The sequence below is a fragment of the Lonchura striata genome, chromosome 3 (assembly GCF_050655825.1).
Source record: "Lonchura striata isolate lonStrDom1 chromosome 3, ASM5065582v1, whole genome shotgun sequence".
NCBI classification, from domain to species: Eukaryota; Metazoa; Chordata; class Aves; order Passeriformes; family Estrildidae; genus Lonchura; species Lonchura striata.
Genome location: NC_140705.1, coordinates 82,269,866 through 82,291,619, shown reverse-complemented (window position 1 = coordinate 82,291,619; position 21,754 = coordinate 82,269,866). Strand labels below are relative to the sequence as shown.

The following is a 21,754-nucleotide window of genomic DNA, read 5'->3' as shown; positions in this document are numbered from 1 at the left end:
TAAGCAGACAAGTGTTTTAAGCTCCTGTGACTTATACTCAGTTGTCCTAGGGTGACGTTATGGTGTTTGTATCTCCAATTGTGTGTTCTGTTTATGTTTGATATTATGTTCTGTGCTTTCAGAACTGACTCTGAAAGTGAAGGTTTGTTTTGCCTTCTTATCAGCTGGTTCACCTCCCACCATGGTCTGCTGTCTAGAAAACGCTGGTGCTTGCTTGCTTGGCCTGCTTGCTTTGCTTGCTTCTGCTTTTGCCTTTGCTTCTTAGTTAGTTTAGCTAAGCAGTCCAATTCTTTCCCTTGCCTTCCCTTTTCCTGAATACCATCCAGCCTGCTCCGGACTGGGACCTGGAAACACTGAGGAACACCCAGAGCCTGCATTTCGTGATCTGCAGCAGCCATCCCCAGTGAAGGAGAGCAATCCCCAGCGTCCAGACCCGGGCGACCACTCCCAGGAAAGACTTTCTGGATTTGTTCATATCTTCAGAGTGGTGAAAGAGTTTTGTTGTCATCTCGTGTTGTTATTTTCTTTGGTGCTGGGGAGTGCTTTGTTTGTTAAATAAACAGGTTCTTTTCCACTTCTCTCAGAGAAATTTGTTTTTCCTGAACCAGGTGGGTGGGGAGGGGCCGTGGGGGTCTGTTTTCTGGGGGCTCCTTCCAGCAGGTTTTCCCCGAATTTGCCCTAAACTAGGACATCAGTGAACAAGAAGCAGCAGCAGCAGATTAATTTCTCCTTGTTTACTCAAGCTTGGCCTGGCAAATGGGAACAATTCTTAAATTTTATGTCAGTGAAAACCAACAAGAAGCTTGATTCAGTCATGTACACAGAGAGCCATCATGTCATATTGACCAATCTGTGACCACAATAAGTATTCCAACACATAACTGTCCACTGGTGAGCACAAATCCTATTGTGATGCATCCGTTGTAAATAGATTCAGAATTGTTTTGTGGGGATTTTTTGGAAGTAGATGCTATCAGGTCTCAGCATGAAAGTACATGATTAAGTGCTTTATCAGTATGCCAGCTGAAGAATCAGTCTTTCCTCCTCAGAGGGTGCAGATGTTCAGCTCTCTTCAACAGCCTTCTAAGACTGGTTCCTGTTATAATCTTTCCATACATACAGGTGAATTTACTGCTGCTTGTATAGTCTGTAGAGGGGTTCAAGTCTTACTTTAACTACACCACAGGTTTTCCAGGTCACAAACACAGTAACATTTTTAATCACTTTGTGTGATTTTTTTTTTAAAGCATGTCAACTGGTATTTCTAGTAAATCCATTTTAAAAGACTGATTAAACATATCAACTCTCTGAGGTAAAAACTGACATCTTGCTCAGAAAAGACAACCAAGACAAATAACTGCCAAATAGTTAAAGGTCTCACACTTTAACATTAAATTTTCAGACAGAAAAAAGTAGTAACAATGGGGGAAATAGAGACAACTGCTTTTTCCCCAATGCAGAACACAGTAAAAGGTATTATTTTTAGCTACAGTCTTAGCCGTGACAAAGACAACTTTTTAAACAGAATAAAACAAAACTGAAATTCAAAAGCAAATTTTGAGAAGATTAAAGAAACTTCCTCCTATCAACCTGCCAAAGTGATTAGAGCACTACAAGATGCAGGAGTGAACTGCAATGAAAGCCCTTTAAAAAAAAACCAAATAAACAAAAAGCCCCAAGCAAACAAGGTGTTCTGTTCCTCTAGAGAAATGTGTACTTTTGTCACTTAAAAACTGCACGTGAAGATATGACATGCATATTCAGACACGTTGAACCACTTAAAGGTATTTCTACTTTATCACTGTAATAGATGATATATTTTAAAGAAATGCCACCTTCTCCAAACACCTAACCTTTATCTGTTCAAAAGCAACACTTCCAAAACAGGAAGGCCCTTTCCTCCGGATAAAAGGAAAAAAGAATAAAATTCAAACTCATTCAAAAAATTCAAAACTCAAAGTCCCTATAAAAAAAAAACACCTTTGAACCACAATCCAAGGATTACATCAAATTCATTTTGTCCTACTGAGAACACAAAATAGCAAGTGTCAAATAGAAGGAAAGACTTGCTGTGACTTAAGATTATTTTCCCATCAAAAAGATCTTGGTAGAGTTTAATGCATACTGCTGAACAGAATTAAACATTACAGAGGTGCCTCTTGTCTCTGTTAGATTATCTGAGACCTAATAATACCTCTCCTATATTTTATCTATTATATACCACAGCATCTCTGGAACCAGTTCTGAAAATTTACTGAGACTTTTCTGAACAAATCATACCACTATATATTGTATGTACATCTTTTGTTGGCCTTAAGAATAGATTTTAGAGACTTAAAACAAGAGTCATCTCTATAGCTACTGAGTTTCAGAATCAACACTGAAGAGACATGGTAGATAGTTTTATAGGTGTATTTAAAGTCAGACTGATAGAGTTTAAAAGAAAAACAAGATTATAAAACAGAGATCATGAATGTATAAAGAGAAATATATGACCACATAAGAAAGGGAGACAGGCAGAAGCTTTCTCAAATCTACAGTTTGATATCACAAAGCTAATCAAAGCCTTTTCTTCTCTTCCTACATGCCATTCATGTGATATTTAAAATAATAGTAATTTCATTTCTAACAGCCATTTCCTCTTCAAGAATCAGATGTATAAGGGCTCCTTGCAGATGAATCTAGCTGGAACACATGACACTGAAATATAAAATTGTATGGCTTCAGCATGGACAGATAGTGTCTGACCAATCTGGTCATCTTCGATGATCGAGTGACTGAAACCCTTGATGAGGGAGAACTCATCAATTCAAGGTCATCTACCTAGTCTTCTACAAGGTCTTTGACAGAATCTATCATGACATCACCATCTCCAGATTGAAGACAGGACAGGCAGATTTGAAGGGTGGACTATTCAGTGGATAAGAAATTGGTTGGAAGGACCAAGCCAGAGAGTTGTGGGAAACAGTCTGTCTCCAGGCATGGACCAACATTGAGTGGTGTCCCTCAGAAACCTGTGTGGGGACTGGTGCTCTTCTGTATCTTCATCAATGTCACAAACAGTGAGATCAAGTGCACCTTAAGCAAGTTTGCAGATGACACAAGGCTGAAAGGTGCAGGTGACAAAACAAAAGGACAGGATGTCAACCACATGGATTTGGAGAAGCCTGGGAGGTGGGCCAGTGGGAATCACATGACATGAAGGTCAGCAAGTCCAAGTGCAAGGTGCTGCACCTGGAATAGGGCAATCCCAGACATGACTACAGACTGGGAAAAGTGACAGAGACCAGTCCTGCCAAGAAGGACATGGGGGCTCTGGTGGACAAGTAGTAATATGCACTTACAGCCCAGAAGTCCAACCTCATCCTGAGAAACCACAGTGCAGCCTTTCTGCACATAAAGGGAGCTTATAAAAAAGAGGGAGACTGACATTTTACGAGAGCACATAATGATAGGACAAAGGAGAAGGGGTTTTCAACTAAAACAGGAGAGAATGCTACAGATGTCCCATCCCTGGAAGTGTTCAAGGCCAGGGTGGAAGGGGCCCTGAGCAAACTGATCTAGTGGGTAGCATCCACAATCATGGCAGGGGATTAGAACATATTATATTTAAGGTCTTCCAACCAAAACCAGTCCATGATTCTATGACTTGTTCTAAAAATTATGGACAAAAGAATGCCTAAAAAGACTCATCAAAATATTTTTTCTTATGTCTCACTGATGGTAACCTAACTGATCCTTACTTAAGACAAAATTACTATTTTCATCTTCTCACACACAGGCCTGTCTTACCTCATACATGACTTGTCCTGATGCCAGGCGTTTCCTATCACCAAATGCTAACTGCAGCAGATGTAAACTCACAACATCGCCTTCACTGAAAAAGGTATAAATGAGAAAATTTGATTACAAAGCTGCTTTACAATTCCCATTATCATTTATTAGATCTAGGCTGAAAGTTATTTAAGAGCATGCTCTTGCTGAAAAGAAAAACACTGGTTCCCAAAACATGATAATTGGTCACATTTAGCCATTAAAACAGAAAAGAGGAAATTTTGACATGAACAGCTTCAGGGGCAAATGCTAACTATGCCTTTGTTTGGAAAGCTTTAATATGCAACATGGAGGAAAAAAATTGCTGAATTGCTGGAAATAGCTCACAACAGTAAAGTGTTCTCCATGAAAACTGCTTTTAAATTCAACTTAAGAAGACTGCTAGTCTATGAACAGCTGTGCTGAGTAAGTAATTTGCTGATGATTACTGTTCTGCATCTGCAGCCTAAACCACTTTAAACGGTACTGAATATCATGGTAGGAATACCAAACAAATCTTGAAGCAGTCATCAAGATACAAGGGAAATCATTTGAGACTGCAAGCACAAAAACATAGCTGCTGTTTCCTCTGCCTTCTTCCACAAGGTAGGAAAGTCAACCCCTCTTTGCAAATGTACAATTACAATCCTGAAAAAAATGCACTGTAAGCTTAACACTTTTCATCTCCTGTACAGCTAAAGAAACAAAATGAATACACAGGTACAACCAAATATGAACAAATATTAAAAAAAAAAAAACCAAACAAAAAACAGTGACTTATGGCAAGATTTTGTTCACCTTTGTTGTGTAGACTGAACAGCCCACAAGTAGCAACAATTGCGGGGATCATTCTCAGGCTCTTGAAAAGTAACTGCATAGACAGGAATCCTTCCTCCTTCAAGCTGGGAGTGGTGCCTATGGGTTTGTAAGAAAAATATAGAAAAAAGGAAAGCCTGCTGGTTCTGGCTGTTTGTAGAAGGGTAGAAGCATCTTCTGGGAAAAAAGGGATTTGAATGCTTATCCTCCAAATACAGATGATCATACTTCCATTTAAAACAACGGATGATTGATAGCCACTACTTCTTAAGTATTTGTCTTCCCAACTTCTGAATTTCAATTGCAACCTCACAATCTTTTCTTTGCATCTAATTATGAGACCACTGTCTATTTATGTATCCATAATGCATCCACAACATATACATCAGTTCTGATGAGGAGGCACTGTAGATTTCCTCAACTAACAAGTATCTGAATGTGGTTATATACTTCAAGTGGTAGATTTAAAATCACCTATAAATTTCACTATTGCTATGTATGTATCCCTTATTCTGATCTCCAAACCTTTCAAACAAACTTTCATTTATATATGCAACCTGGTCTAGGAATGAGCCAAGCACCTTCTATCCAGGATGAAAAGTAGGAAAGAATGTGTTTTCAGGCACAGATCAACTGTTGAACTATAGTGTTTCAACAGTGTCCATGATGGACACTGTAAAGAATATTATCAACAAAATAACATTATTCAGACAGTGAAGCCTTTCAGTGGATCCCCTAATTGCAGTAATTGGTTCTAAAATCTTTCACAGAAACACATGCGTTGCCTGGGTTCACCAAATACGCCTGGACAGAACAGACAGACTTAGAAAAATCCGATCCATCACATCCTTACTGTATGACTTCCTGAGGCAAAAAACTGAGACCCCTTCACCTCCAAATGTGATCAAGAGGAAGTGGAAGTACTTACTCCCTCTTTAAAGTTTTCATATTCCATAGTGACAAATAGCCATCAGAAAAACCCACAACGAGCTGGTTGCTTCTGCTTATGTAGCACAGGGTTGATATTGCTGTTCCTGAAGGACTTCGTAATTGAAAACAGAGATGCCTCCCTTCCCTGGTCACAGCTTCTCTTCTTTGTGGAACTTCAGCAGGAATTCTAGTGACAACTTCTAGATCTACACACATAAAAACAGGCCAGAAATTAATGCATTATGACACTTCAGTTGCATTTTAAACTGATGTGATTATACAACTTGTATAATCTAATTCTTCAAGCAAAACACCGATTTTTGCAGCACCTTTTTTTGCTATTCCCATTTGTTATTCCCCTGTTATTAAGCTTGGGTCTGCTCTGCTCTGGATCGCATCTCACAGCATTTATTTGGGAAGCTGCATTTTCATGGGGCGCTGGCATTGTGCCAGCATCAAACCATGACATGCACCCACTCAGAGAACAGAAGGACTCTCTAATGGGACAGGCATTCTCACTCCTATTTCAAAACTAGGTACAAATGTAACCATTGCAGACCAATTCCTTTATTGGGACTCACAAGGAAGCTACTTGAAGAGACATGAACTCCTGAAGCCACTCTGACAACACCCAAAACAGTGTATGCAATCTGAAAACACAAATTGCAGGATTCATTCACACAAATGCAAGATTTCTGATAAGCCAGATTTACTTTAAAACACAAGCCTAAAGCCTGACCCAAGTCATTAATGGAAACAGGAGAGAACACTCCCAAGGAATTTGGCACCTCTGGCACAACTTCCTATCCCACAGTTGCACTGACTCAAGTGGAAAAATTCCTACCTCCCACTGGCAAAAATCACAGGGGCAAAGGCATGTGGGCAGCAAGAGGCCTTCTTGACATCGGGAGGAGTATTAAGCCACTCCCATTTTTTGACCAGTTCAGAACCATACCACGTCAAACTGCTGTCTGCAGTCGGCAATGTCAGTAGTCAGTCAGCACGTGCTGGGCTCTGCATTGGGACACAAGCTGGGTTTTGAAAAGAAACACATTTTCTTACTTCTAAATTCAGTTTAAAAACTGCAGCTTACCTGATGCTTCTACTTCATTCTGACTGCAAGATAAATCATCCAAACAAAGGTCAACCAGAAGGACATGGCCAACATCTGTGGCCACTGCTGCCACTCCAAAGAGCCATCGCAGACTCTGATGAAGGTGCCGCGTGCTCACGCTGGCTCCGCCGTCATTGCTGATGGGTTCGATAGCAGTCACCTGCAGGGAGCTGCACGTTAATATCAAAGCTCTTCCACAGGCTCAAGAGTAATCCCCAGAAGGAAAGCCAGCATTAGCACATCAGAAACAGGAAACTAAATACAAATCATTGTTCCCTATTGTATCAAACCAAAAGGAAATGAATAGAAAGAAAGCTCTCTCCACTTAAATGGCATAGTCTGTCTTTATAGCTTACCAGTTTCCATTTACTACTTAGAAATAATTGCATCTAAGAAGAGACATTAAATCAATTACATGCTAGAAGCTTTACCACATGTAAAGAACTTAAATAAGAAAGACAAAGCTAAATCTAGCTCTCCCATGACTCAAAGCCCATCAGCACTGTGATGTAGTCCAGGCCTTCTTTACCCAGCATTTTGTAAGATAAATCAGAGCTGCAAGGCAAACAAGGCAGTGGCCGTGGGGTACACCAGACATACCATTTCCAAGGGAATGAAACATTCCTACAAAGTGTTGGAGGGGGATCCTGGCTCACTAGCTACGCTGGCTCTCACTTTGACTGATAATATCCAACAGAAATTTTAAATGCACACCAGCACTCTGTAAAAGGCAGCCTAAACCAATAGCAAGAAACCAGACAAGAACTTGGTCAGTCTGAGGCAGAAGCTCTCTCTGCTCCCTCCTAGGGAGCACTCCCTCAAGCACTCCCCATGACCTCAGCACAAGGTGAACAGACCCTTCAGCACCCACAGCACACCCAGGACAATACTGACTGCTCTAGCAGACACAAGCACACCAGGGCTCCTGCACTAAAGCTGCACAACACAAGAATAGGGGCTATCTTCTGGCCTCTTACAAATACAGCACCATGAAAGCAGACATCAGCTGTACAGCAACAGCAAAGGTTTGTCTGAAACAAAGCAGTGAGCATCTCAAGGTAGTCCATCTTTTTATGTAGCTTATTTATCCCCAGAAGTGCGGAAAAATATCCAAACTTATAGGCCCCCTGAGGTTTTCTTCTGTGCCATATCAAGCTTGTGACTGCACTTCTCTCCAGTATCTTGCTTATGACTGTGCAGCTTGGCCACCTGTTATACAATCCACCTTTCACCTTGAACACAAGAACCCCAATCTTACAAGTATCTTTAGTTATTTAGGAAACTTGATTTGCTTTTGGATTCCTTATTATTCAAATTAAATTTTTTAATCCTCTCTACTTTTCCGAGTACTAATGAAAGTATTTTGATTACTCAGATTCTTGCGTTCCTCATGACTGAGGAGGAAATACACAACACATCTTGGTGCACAATTTGTCAGGGTTGAAGTATTGCTTGTGAGTTCTTTTTAAGTTATTTTTTTCACTGTACAACTGTCTCCAAATGAATTTTTCTAGCTTTAGATAGGCTTCCAAAAACGTTCCCTGGTTACTTCAATTTTCCATGTAGAAGCTCCTGAAATGACATATTTTTCCACTATGCGATGCACTGCTTTTTCCTATTCTCCTAATGCTTTGCCAACTCATTCCGGGTAAAGAACAAAGAAAACTTTTCTCAGCTCACTGAATCTGAATGCTGCCCTTCTGCCTCATACAAACCAGGATAATTTGGGAAAATACCATGCAACAGTTCTGAAACATGCAACTGTTATAACCCAGTTCCATGTACTTCATGTTTTTAATTCAAAATCCAATTCAAATCATACTCATCAACATTTTTAGTCTTCTGCTGCATTTCATACGCATATCAAGAGCCATCAAGAGACACTCACAAACACAAGATATTATGCCAAAATTCTTCCTAAGCTCCTGAGTTTGGGTTTCTTAATTGATTTCTTTACTCTCTGAACAACTCAACATCCACTCTTACACTAAAAAGCATTCACACAGTAACAATAAACACCCTGTATTAATACACTAACAACTTGACACCTCGGAGCAGAGCTGCTCTAAGTTAAACTGTACAACTTAGCTGTCCACAGAATTTATACCTATTGAGAAAATAGTCCCGAAAACACAGTTCATTAAAGGTTTAAAAGAGTAATGACAGAACTGCAGAATGTGATGTTAAGATCCACATTTTACTTTAAAAAATAATCAATCTGAAAATGAGAGAAACATTCTTGCAAATCAATTCCCCCAAACTATACATTACATAATATACAAATATGAGTTTCTGAAAGAATTCAAAACATATAGAGTGCAAGTTTTATCTACTAGTTTTTGCTTACCCTTACGCCCATTCCCAGCCTGAAAGTTAAGACTCCAATTAGCAACACCTGTGTCCTGACTATGCCGACTTAACTAACACAATACCAAAGACATAGGAAGCAAAACACAAGCAACAGGCCAAGCATACTTGTAATCATGAGCTTTCAGGGCATAAGAGCAAAACTTTCAGAGCAGCTTTGGTTTTATTTCAAAATTCCTACCCTCCAACCCAACAACCAACTCTTTCCTGCAGGGCTTCATCTTTGCTCCATCTTTTGAATCAGTTTTTGTGGTACAGAACAACGCTAATAAAACTGATGGTTGGAACTAGCTTCTATTTCAAAACACTTCCACAGCTACAGATTTGACATGCAACATAATCTTATTTCTTAACCTGTGCTTTTCCTAGCTTAATTAGATAGAAGAAATAAAACCTAACACATCATCATTTACCAAAACATAATTTACTGATTTTAACTTCATGCTAGCACACAGCCTGCCTTTCCTTGAGCCTACAATTTGAGCAGATAGTGAAATAACCCACTGGAACACTGGTAAGACTCATATCTTTAGAACTTAACACAAACGCTTACTTACTACTAACAAGACCTCTACCTGTATTCTAGCAAGTCAAACCAAACAATGTTAGGGAAAACTGGGCAGTAAATAAGTATTTACATGTTGAAAAGTCTAAAATTATAAAAACACAATGAATCTTGATGTTGTGATAACTTAATCTGATTCTTGTTTCCACTGCATTAATGAGACACAAAGACACATCATCATTTGAATTCAAAGGTTACAGAAGACAGAAAAAATTATCGATGCTACACCACTATATCCCATCTACACAAACGCTATATTCAACAAGCAGAGATTCAAGGACTGTAGACTGAAAGTAAATCTGGCAACTACCTGACAGAGAACTCACTAAAATCTTTTTTCCAATCCTAAATTAATAGAAAAATCTGTTCTGATCCCACGTTACCTGCTTCCTACTCTGAGACTGATGGGAACGTGTCAAAGTCATTAACAGCAAAATGATGGGAGTCTGAGATATTTTAAGGACAGTATTTCTGACAGAAATTAGCCATTTAGACAGGGTACATTACAGACAATTTCCGTGGGGTTTTCTTTTTTCCTCTGAAAAAAAATAAAGGATTTCAGTGTCTTTATTTTTTTTTTTAAAAGCAGAGAATTTCATCACTATGTGCTCTACAAGGTTTTTTTTTTTACTATCAGTAAACTCAAAAGATATGGCAATTGCTAAGTGGAAGATTTTAAATCAAGGCTATCCTGACTGGATAATCTGAACTGACAATATGTTAATGCAATATAAAAAGGATAACTCATACAAAGAGATGCACAAGAGCTTTTCTTGGAACAAGATTCATGCAGCACCAAACAACACAACATTTTCATTTCCCCAAAAAGATACATACCCTTCCTGGAAGAACAACTGCTTTAACCACTCTCGAGATCCCAAGGTCATACAAACAGAGAACACTTCCCTCTGCTTCCTCCAACCCAACCAGGAGCCCAGTCCTCTTGTGCCAAGAGAACTCCTTCACCACGCGAACAGTGGAAGGCTGCTCGCTCACTCCACTGAAGCGATACGCAGAGAGCCGCTCCCCGGTCACTGAGTTCACCACCTCCAGCTGGGGGCCACACGCCAGCCACGCCAGGCCACTCCTGCCTGCAGGAAAAAGAAACACCACTCAACAAACGCCCAGCAGAAGAACTGAAACAACAGCAATGGCACTGCCACTGGGCCTTTCCCTCAAATGCACCTAAAGAGAGGAAGGCCAACCTGCCTACACCTGGACAATTATTTTAAATCACCCACTGCAATCCTCAACCAATACTTCTTAAAATTAATAACCCCATTCTTTGGCATTTATATTTGTCATTCCAGCACTCAAGAACGTTGACTGTTTGGGATAAAGATTACAATAGATTGAGCTCTAGCCTGTATGCCATACTTGGCCTGGTTTTGCTAAGAAACACCTAGATATGTACAGGAATACAAGTCTCAAAGCATACTTCACATACAGGCCATCTAAACCAATTCCTTTCCAGTTAGGAATTTTGCTTGACACATGACTACTCTGGGCAGGGATTTGGATAGGAAATTATCTTAAAATGGGCACTGAATGCATAATTACAACTTTTACATGTCCTGATCCCAGAAAGAATTTAACAAGTGTTGTTTCACCAAAGAATTTAACACTTGCTCCTCTACTGAAGAACTTCAAGGTCAAAAGAAGGATAAGCTCCATTACTGCAAGTACAGTCATGTAGGTAAGATTCTACCTGCTCTTAACAGAAGCCCAGACATCCAGACAGGCATCCAGCTCTACCTTCGGATCACCTAGAAAGTCAACTGCTTAATCTGCTTAGCTGTTGTCAGCAACTCTCACTGGGTCCTCATCTGCATCCTATTCAATACCTTGGAAATACATGGGCAGCGCTTAACAGAGCTGTCCCTCTTTCTGTTTTTTATTTAGACTAGGGAAGAAAAAGGAGCATATTGTGTCTCTCTAACTGTTTCTGCATGAGATGCTATGATGGACATAGAGCTTGAGCTGGTAAAAAGAATACCTCCCAAAACCATACTATTTCTTCCTTGAAAACTGCCTTCTATTTCATGCAAAGCTGAGGAGGGCATGGCCAGCTATACTATTTAAATAGCACATGATTCGAGCAGGCTGTTGCAATTTCAACTCAGCGCTTCTAATTATTAAAATATCCTGTCAGCACTATCAAAATCTGATGCATTTTACTTAAAAGAATCAACCTGATGCCATGACCCTGTGCTTCAGGCAATAACAACTTCATACCAAATCCAAATTTTAAAGGAAAATGCTCACCTCCAGAAAACTTCCCACACAGCGCAGAGTCTAGGGTGATCTCATCTTCCCCAAGTGCCTCAACAGTCACCTCTGGAAACTGCAGCAGACTGCTCGTTACCTGAGCCGTTAGGTCTCGCATTCTTCACTGCAAATAAAGAAAACAAGGCAGAGACTCCCTTCAGCCATAAATATCTTTGAGACTGACCCAAGCTTCATCAGTATGCAGTGACAAATCTCCCATACATCATTTGTAGCTCTTTTTTGCTCAAAAGAAATGGCACTTAGGACAGTTTTTCATCTCACAGCAGAGCAAAAGGAGACTTGTGAGCTTTTCTGATGCCTATGAGATCAACAAAAAGGGACACAGAGGGACAGACAAGATAAATAACAGGGAATAGAACAACAGATCAAGTTCAAGGCTACTCATACAGGTTAGCAAGATTTGATCTCAGAAAAATCATATACATTATTTTTTTTAGTAGATGTCACAGATCAGCCCTGTCTTGTTTACTTTTTCCAAGCTTATATTTGACATTCAGGAATACAAAGTTCTTGATCAAATTCATTCTCAAATTCCTCCAGAAAACATAGTGCTAATACTTTCAAGCAATACTGACTTTCACAGCTCATTAATTAGAAGTATTTTTCCATACAGTTAAGAGGTGAAAGTAAAACAAGACTTCAAAATATTGTTCTTTCCTCTACTGAAATCCTTGTATTTCTTATTCCAGTCCCTTCCTGACTACTGCCTTTCCTTATCACATCTCTGCAGTATTAGAGAAAAAATTTCTAGGCCTCTCAGACAGATTTATGCTCATACAGGTGGTTCCACAAGAGTACACATTTCAGTATGTCAAGACAGATTTTTTTTTTTTTCTGGAGAAACTGAAGAGCTGAACTAATTTACAGGATTAAACAGGTGGCTAAATATGAGATAATCCATATGCATGAAAATACAAATGACTTTAAGTATCTATGTTTTGCAAGTCATCTGGCTTATAGAAAAATGCCTCTGACAGACAAGACAAATTCAACTGCCTTGTTCAAACAGTACTGCTTTCTTCATGATGTCTCAAGATATTATACACATCACTAGTGTACACACTGGCTTGTGCTCCCATATCTGTTGCCAGCAGGACAACAAGTGCATGAAGTACAGGAAGGGCAAGTCAGGTTCCTGCACTAAGCATAAGTCAACATTTTGACAAAAATGTTGCTGATGGCAAAGCCAGTACTGCAGCCAGCCAGCCTGACCACTCTGCCAGCATTCACTACTAGCACAGATAAGGTTCCAAGTGGGACAACTCACTTGCAGTTTTTGCTGAGTTTCTCTTTTGGCACTTGCCATCAGTTTCAAGTGACAACTTCTGCACTGTATCCAGGGGTACAGAGAGTAAAAAGCCTCACAATTTGACCAGCCTTCTTGCTTAATTTAATTGCAATTTAGTGGATATATTTTAGGATTAACCCATAATACCAAATACTAATTCAGACACATCTGGTTGATGAATTGCATCTTTGAAATGTTTCAGTGTGTGCTTGCGTTCCTGTCACTGGGCACCACTGGAATATTCCTGGCTCCATCTGTTTTACACCCTCCCTTCAGGTATTTATGTGCATTGATGAGAAGTCTCAAGCCGTCTCTTCTCCAGGCTGAACAGTCCCAGTCCCCCAGCCTTTTCTAAGAGAAGAGCTGCTCCAGTCTCCACTAACTATCTTTGCAGCCCTATGCTGCACTCTCTCCAGTACCTTCATCTCTCATCTTGAGAGGCTGGTGAGCCTAAACCTGACACAGCATTCCAGCTGAGGCCTCCCCAGTGCAGTACTAGAGGAAGGATCACCTCCCTTCACCTGCTGGCAAAAGGTTTTTCCTCATGCAGCCCAGGCAGGATACCATCAGCCTTCTTTGCTGCAGGGGGACAGTGATGACTCATGGCCAACTGGGTGTCCCAGGGCCTTTTCTGTCAAGCTGCTGTCCAGCTGGGCAGGCCCCCACACACACTGGTGCCTGGGGTGGTTCCTCCCCAGTGCAGGACTTGGCACTTTCCCTTGTTAAACTACGTGAGGTTCCTGTCAGCCTATTTGTCCAGCCTGACAAAGCATCAACTCTGACAACATATATTAAGGAATTTTAGAAAAGAGCATAAAATTCCAGAATTATTGCAGTTAATAAAATTGTTTTCTTTTTCTTGTAAATAAAAATGGAGATGTCTGTATGGTAAGTATATGATTATTAATACCATATACCACAATAATAGCAAGATAGTTTTAAGAAAGGAGTGAACAAGTATCTTTCAGTAGGGCAGGTAAGAGCATGCAAGGAAACTTCTCAGCTGTGTGGTCTCCACGAATCACCCTGAGCGACCCTACCTGCTGTGCCAAGAGCACAGAACCTTGTGTGGCTAAATTGGATATCAAATTGAAACGTCCTCTACTGCGGAGATTTGAGTTTAAAAAACAAACTCCTCACCATCCCAAAAGAATTCTTCACAGATGAAAAGCTCATATGTTAACACAGTGTACTCCTGCCCACTATATTAAAAAAATCGATCCACAAACACCAGTAAGAAACATCAAGTAAGTAGAACTCCAAGACCTAAACCATTTTTGTACAAAATGAAAATACTAGAGCATCAGGCATGCTCAGTTTTGCTCCAGTAAGGCAATGACCAGTTTAAACAACTCTTTTTGCTTTTAGAAATCAGGCATGGAACAATGTTGATTTATAACAAATTATGAACAATATATACTGACCTCTCTGTAAGGCTGCTTTCCTTGCATCATTTTGCTAAGTTAAACCAAGAACTGCTAAGAAATCAAAACAGAGGGGAAATCCTTAGATCTAGATTAAAGGCACAAAGCCTCTCAATTTCAAGAGATATATCCAACAGCAACTGCATTTCAGCTCTCTTTGAAACAATAACTACAATCACATTCTTATTTCTCTTAGAAATCAGATTAGGGTAAAATGTCACATGCTTACTCTATTTTCAGGAATAAACTAGAATTCAAGCACCCAGGTGTATCCTACAGCAATGCAGTCTGCATGCAATTTGCCAAAACGAGTATTCTTTTTCACCCTAGGAACTTATAACTTCCAAACACCACAAACTATTTCCAAAGACAGAAATGTCATAAATTTTTGGATTACAAAGCTTGGGAGAGGGGAGAGGGAAGGAGGGAAAAGAAAGAAAGAAATTGTGTGTTCAAGCAGAACTACATACAGCCAAATCAGAGTTCTGAGATGTCAATTTTGACTGATGGTATTACACAAAAATCAATTTAAAAGGCCAACAACATTATGGGCTCACTGAAGAAAATGCTAAAAATATGGTCAGCCACAGCTGAAGACAAGATTTCACAGGACATGTTGGCATCACTGACATCAAAAGAGAGACCTTGCTGCCATTTCTCATCTCCTATTTGTTCCTTTGTTCTACTACTGTATTTTCGAAGACATTTCCAGCATACCACACTGGTATGCCATCCCACTGCTGGCCCTTCTCAGCACAAATTCCAGAATCACATCAAAGAGAAAGACCTGCCAGAATCACAAATGACCACCTCTTCTAAACACCCTGCTCAAGCCATCACCTAGAGCAGGCTGCCCAAGGCTGTATCCAGATGGATGTGGAACATTTAATTCTCCAACAGGTTTTTACAACCAGCAACATGACAAGAGCAATTACAGAAACACCTGCAACCCATGCAACAGGGTGACTCTTACTTGCCAATTTAAGGATTCTATTCTCTCCACACCAGCAAACCAGCATCACACCAGAAAAGGCCTGTCACCACTGCTTCTCCAAAACTATGTCCGACACCTTATTAGGCAGAAGACGCATAATTAATAGAAGCTTGATCACTCTTGAAAAAGCCAATCACAGGCAAATCCATGCACGAAGGAGAGCTGAGGCAGCATGTAAATGAGGAGCTGTCCTGACCAAGATACAGAGCTGTGTGCCCAAGTGCATGGGACAGCTGCCAGCCAAGGCTGACACGAGCAGCCAGACTGGCCCTGCAAAGGCACCTGCACGGCCAGGCACAGCCCTATACCCCAAATGGGGTGCAGCCATTCCGACACAAACAAGTCCCTCAATTTCCTCCAATTTCCCCAGACACGACCAGGAAGCAATCATAAGACCTGGAAGACTGGCACCAAGCATTCTATTGGCAGAAGCTCCAGACACGGACTCACAGTTTATTAAGGAACTGAGCAGTTTTGTTTAAGCAAGCAGCAACTCTGCTTCGCGATGTTTCGCTTCGTGCAAAGACGCCGAGACCCCCACAAATTGCACTGGATTCTTCTAAAGCTGTGGCCTCCCCACTGCACCCATCTCACGTCCCGCAATCGCCGCTCTACGCACAGAGCGCATTTCCCGCCTCCTCATGGAATACAACCCCGACGCCCGGCGGGGGAGGGGGAAGCCGAATTAGAAAAAAGAAAAACCCTCCAAATACACGACCGAAGGGGCGAGAACAGTGGGCGTGCGCCGGGCAGGAGGGAAAGCTACTGGCGGCAGCCGCCGCATCTCCCACGTCCCCCAGCCTGCCAGAGCCTGCCGGCTGCGGAGCCTCCCATGTGCGCTGCCCAGGCCGCGCCGCCCGGGCCTCTCCCGCCGCCGGGGACCGGGGCACGTGTGGCGGACACAGCGCCGCAGCCCGGGGGTCACTTACATAAGGGACAGGCAGCCGGGCCCGCCCGAGGCCCCCGCGGGCCCGCGTCAGCGGCGGTGTCGGCCTATGAGGCTCGGGAGCGGCCGGTACCCGCTGGTACAGGGGGGAAGGAAGAAAGGGAAGAACGAAGGCACACGGGCGGGCGGGCGGGGGTCGCCGGTGCCGCCACCTCCGCCGCCTCCTCCTGTCCGCGCCGCTGCCCCCAGCCCAGCCGAGCCCGCACTCCCGGTACGTGCCGGTGCCGGTGGCGGCGGCATCTCCCTCCCGCAGCGGCGACAATGGCCCGGCCCGGCCCGGCCTGGCCTGGCCTGGCCTGGCCTCGCCTCGCCCGGCCCGGCCCCGCGCGCCGCGCACCCACCTCGCTCGCTCACCCGCCGCGCGGGGGGCGGGACGGGATGGGCGGGCGGGGGGGCGGGGGGGCCGAATTCTCGCGATATCCGCAGCGAGCCTCCGCGGGAATTTTCAAATGCGCGGGACACGGCCCCGGGCGCTTGCGGCGGCAGACTCCGGACTACGGATCCCGGCGTGCCGCGCAGCGGCTGCTTCCGCTCCCACCCCGGTGTCTGCCGTCTTCCGCGGGGCACGCCGGGAGCTGTAGTTCGTGGGCTGGCAGGACCGGCGCCCGGCCGAGCCCGTTCGTGGCCCCCGGGCTGCACCTGGTGGGGACGGCTCTGCTCTCCTGCCCCGCCGAGGGGAGCCGCCGGCACAGAGAGAAATGGCCCTCCCTACCTGTGTCCCTCTTCCTCCAACCCCGGTCTATCTGGATTTCATTAAATCGCACAATGGTTTGGGTTGTGTTATGTATAGTAAATATAATTCGCGCCATTCCTTGTATGAAATATGTAATATTGGATGCTTGTTAAATCATGCCCGTTGTATTAGTTCCTCCCCCCCCTTTTTGTAGGTGAGACTTGAGTGTATACTGGAAACTGATTTACAAGTAAACAGATGTGGCTCGGCCGGGAGATGGGCCATTGTCTGCTGATCGTCTGTGCTGATCGTCCAAGACGGATATCATGGAAATACTCAGATCCATGTGAATGAAGCCTTTCCGTAAACACCCAACATTGAATTTTTCTCCTCATCACCAAAAAGAAATCCTTATTAACATATGGACTCCAAATAGAAGAAAGGACTGATTGCTAAAACCTTGGCCTCAGGCAGAATTTTCCCTATAAAAACCGCCTGTGCCAGGATGGAGGTGTGTGGGCATAGGAGAAAACCTCTGCTGAGGCTGACTCCTTGTTGCACACCCAGGGTCGACCCCGGACTCGGCTCTGTCCTTTCTGTGTGGCTGGCTAGATAGAATTTGACCGTTAATAAAATTATTTTTATTTTTTAATCTGGCTAAAATAAACTCTCGTTTATAACAGTTGGAAGGGACTTTAAAGGTCATGGAGCTGCAGCCCCCCTGCACGGACAGGAACACGTCCCACTGAACCAGGCTGCTCAAAGCCCTGTTCAGCCTGGCCTTGTACACTCCAGCAGCTTCTCTGGGCAGTCTCTTTCAGGGCATCGTCATCCTCACAGTAAAAGACTTCCTCCTACTATCTAATCTAAACCTACACTCTTAGTTTGGATCCATTCCCCTTCTCCTGTCACAACATGTTCCTGTAAAAAGTCCCTGTCCATCTTTCTTGTAGGAGCCCTTCAGGTACTGGAGGGCCAGTCATTAGGTCACCCCTTTAAAAGGATTTAAAGGGGTAGGCTATTTAGCTGCAGTTTTCCTTTTAATTTTAATAAGAAATTGTATGTAAAATCCCAACAAATTAACAAAAAATTAATGTTACACTGTTAGTCACCAAAAGGAGAAAAAGTAAATATGAAGTCAGAAGTGTAAGTCTAATGCTACTCCTTTCAGTGTATATATTTTAATGTGGTTAAAAGTGTTGTTTGATCTAAAAAAAAAATATTTTCAGATACTGATAAACAAATAGTCGAGAGGAAGGCATCCCTACCCATGGCAGGGGGATCCAACCCAAGCCATTCTATGATTCTACGGAATTTGCAATGCTTCTAAGCAGAAGAAGAATCATCAAAGGGGTGGCAAAGGCATTTAATTTTTCCCATCATACATTATGCCTAGATTACAGCTATGCCTCTTAATGTTGAATTGCCATCATTATATTATTATGCAAATCTTTTTTGTGACTTGGTGCTGCTGTTGCCACTTTAGATCTATTAATTTTTTATCATACAAGAGCACAGGTCACGGAGAAGGAACCCACCATGCCAAGCAAGAGGATTTCACAGAGCAGCCCAGCCCCTGACCTTAGGGGAGGCTGTGCACAAGTCCTGGGGTGAGACAGGATTTTCCTGCAAAGAAGGAAGCCTGGCCCTGGCCACCATCTGATGGCTGATGGCAGAGCTGACTTTTACATGTGAGAGACTGTGTGTGAGAGAGACAGATCTGGGGTGGGCTATGGAAGAGCTCAAAAGCAAGGACAAGCAGCTCTCATCTGATGTGACAGAGAGTAGGGAGCTAAGGGAAAAATGCAAAGATTGGCATGGCAGCACCAGAGGACCAGCTAGACTTATATCCTTTACAAAGACATGTAGAGTGATTGTGTGCAGGAAAGGGCTGTATTTACTGAGGGAAGGACAAGTGTTTTGGCAGTAAGCACAATTCAAAGTGGCAATTCAGAGTGGATGAGAGCCTTAGCTCCATGCATGGAGACAGAAAGGCTTCATGTCAGGAATTATTTGTGGAACAATGTTTTCAAGGTTTGGGTATGATCTGAATAAGCACACGAGGAGGAGTCTGGACCAAAGCTGCCCCCCTGTCATAGGCATATGTGAACATTGGCCTAAACAGCAGCTGAGGGGCTATGGGATGAAGTGGGCTGGTTTAGCCAAGCTTGAACTTCAAGTGACAGCAAGGCTTATCTGAGCAGGCATCATGGGCAAGGATGCATTTGGAAAAAAGGGTCTATGACTCATCTTGCCCAGTTTTAGGTGTCTGTGTTACAGTCATCAATGCATTCAGCTGGACTCTCTTTTTAGGTGAGGAAAAGAAACAGCCCTTTCCCGAGTGCCTGTCCTGGCTGGCTTTAGATACCTCCTACAGGATTAGCTGTAATGGCAGCCTAGGTGACATTGTAGGTAGAGGCATCTATATTGTACCCTTTTACTTGTGGTTGGCTTGATCTCTCTTTTAGAGATTTGTCTGAATAGAGCACTGGATTTTTAAGCTGCTAGGGAGGTGATTTTATGTTTGTGGTAGGGATTACATAGAGATAAGTAACAGAAGAGAAAGAGGACAAGAACACAATTTTATACCACCTATTCTAGAGTCTGGAGAGCAAGATAAAGAGGAGTCTCCAAAAGGCATGGTCCTCAAGCAAGGGAAGGGAAAGGGGAGGGTAGAGCTCTGAATGACAGAGAGAATAACCTCTCAGGGAGAGCTAACTTATGGCAAGTGCCTGTCAGGTGGTGGGAGATATAGGGGAGAGATGGAGCTGCCTAAGAGGAGGTAATTTTGAGGCTTCCACAAAAACAGTGCTGATTGAATGTGGGGGCAGGTGCCCTATGAGGGAGAAGGGGTTTCATGAGGAGTCCAGCCTTTCACCGAGTTTACAAAGAAAAGAGAATAGAGGTGCATGTTTGTACTGGGTTTGTGTGGCCAGATTTTGGTCGTGGAGGAACCTCAAGGGTGGCTTCTGTGAGAAGCTGCCAGAAGCTTCCCCTGTGTCTGGCAGAGCCAATACCTGGAAGCTCCAAGACAGACCTGCTGTCTGCTAAGGCCAGGCTCATAACAATGGTGGTAGCTCGTATGGGGTAACAGATTTAAGAAAGCAAGAAAAGGCGCAATTCCAGCCACAGAGAGGAATGAGAATATGTGAGAGGAACACCTCTGTAGACACCAAGGCCAGTGCAGAAGGAAGCGGAGGAGATGCTTCTGTTACTGGAGAAGAGATTCGCTTGCAGCCTGTGGTAAAGACCATGATGAGGCAGCTATCCCCCTGCAGTCCCCTCTGGTCCATGCCAGAGCAGATGGATGCCCAAAAGCAGACTGTGACCCTGTGGGAAACCCACACTGGAGTAGGCTCCTGGAAGGACCTTTGGACACCATGGAGAGAAGAGCCCACCCTGGAGCAGGTTTGCTGGCAGGACTTGTGATCCCTCAGGGAACCCATGCTGGAGCAGCCTGTTCCTGAAGGACTGCACCCCTTGAAAAGGGACCCACACTGAAGCAGTTCATGAAGCACTGCAGCCCATGGGAAGGATTCCCATTGGAGAAGCTTGTGAAGAACTGTCTCCTCTGGGGGGGAGTCCACACTGGGGCAAGGGAACAGTGAAGCGTCCTTCCCTTGAGGAGGAAGGAGCAGCAGAGATGCATGCTTAATGGGGCTGCAACCCCCATTCCCCTGCGCTGCAGAAAGGGGAGAAGGTAGAGAAAATCAGGAGGGAAGTTGAACCCAGGAAGATGGGAGGGGTGGAGGCAAGACATTTCAATATTTAGCTTTTGTTTCTCATTGTCTCACTCTGATATAATGTTTAAGAAATTAAGTTCCTTTTTGCTGAATCAAGTCTTTTTCCCATGACAGTGACTGGTAAATGATCTCTCCCTGTCTTTATCTTGACCCATGAGTTTTCATTACATTTTCTCTCCCCTGTCCAGCTGAGGAGGGGAATGATGGAGTAGTTGGTGGCTTGTAAACAATAAGAGTATTAATAGTTGCATTTATTGAAATGAGAAAGAGCCAGAGAAGAGTGAGCAATTAACAAGGTAAAATGAGTATGGGATAATTAAGGAGATGAGAGAAAGTGGAACCAACAGCAAGAAAAGGAGCAGGATGGAAAAAACAAAGAAGAGAGCTCTGTGCCTGTGGCAAAAGCGAAGACTGGGAGAGAGATAAGTGGAAGTGAGTTTGAGATGCGAGGATTGCAAAATCAGAATACAGGAAGAAAGCAGTGAGATGTTGTGCAAATAGAGAAGGAAGCAGGAAGGAAGATGCAGCGAAGAGGGAAGATGCTGCAGCTGAAAATGTATGCAAAGTGCATGCAAATGGAAAATGTTCAGTTGACCTGGAAAAATTAGGCTGCTTGGTGTACCAGATGTCATCAGGTTTCATGCAGTTAAGATTGTTGAAAACTTGATGGACAGGCTGTATTAGAAAGCTTATGTTCTTACTCATAGCCAGGTCTAATTGTTAAAGCTGGGTTGGGAACCAGTGGAGTAACAGCTGCAGCAGAACATCAACTCTGAAGTGGAGCTCCCCAGA

General features: G+C 43.1%; 2 protein-coding genes across 4 annotated transcripts in view; one reads left to right on the top strand and one right to left on the bottom strand.

Moving 5' to 3' along the window:
- Window positions 1-16,018, bottom strand: part of LOC110481665 (protein ELYS) — a 41,181-nt gene extending 25,163 nt beyond the window's left edge. Inside the window, exons 1-7 of one of the 3 annotated variants that reach the window (XM_085576930.1) lie at window positions 15,580-16,018; window positions 11,871-11,997; window positions 10,443-10,696; window positions 6,653-6,833; window positions 5,558-5,765; window positions 4,612-4,728; window positions 3,793-3,877 (exon numbers count right to left, since the gene is read on the bottom strand). In XM_085576930.1, coding sequence (XP_085433056.1) covers window positions 3,793-3,877; window positions 4,612-4,728; window positions 5,558-5,765; window positions 6,653-6,833; window positions 10,443-10,696; window positions 11,871-11,991 — 966 coding nt within the window. In that variant the 5' untranslated portion in view covers window positions 11,992-11,997; window positions 15,580-16,018. Of the gene's footprint in view, window positions 1-3,792; window positions 3,878-4,611; window positions 4,729-5,557; window positions 5,766-6,403; window positions 6,546-6,652; window positions 6,834-10,442; window positions 10,697-11,870; window positions 11,998-15,579 lie in introns of those variants that run through there. The other 2 variants (XM_077782043.2, XM_085576931.1) reach the window with 2 other exon arrangements.
- On the top strand, window positions 11,993-18,496 carry LOC146767965 (uncharacterized). The gene is made up of 2 exons (XM_085576956.1): window positions 11,993-16,757; window positions 17,434-18,496. The coding sequence occupies exons 1-2, from the start codon at window positions 16,106-16,108 to the stop codon at window positions 17,442-17,444; spliced, it is 663 nt and encodes a 220-aa protein (XP_085433082.1). The 5' UTR covers window positions 11,993-16,105; the 3' UTR covers window positions 17,445-18,496.
- The last annotated feature ends 3,258 nt before the right edge of the window (window positions 18,497-21,754 follow it).

Bases quoted from the DNA above. Each gene is read 5' to 3' on its own strand.
- LOC146767965 (XM_085576956.1), top strand. From the start codon at position 16,106: ATGTTTCGCTTCGTGCAAAGACGCCGAGACCCCCACAAATTGCACTGG.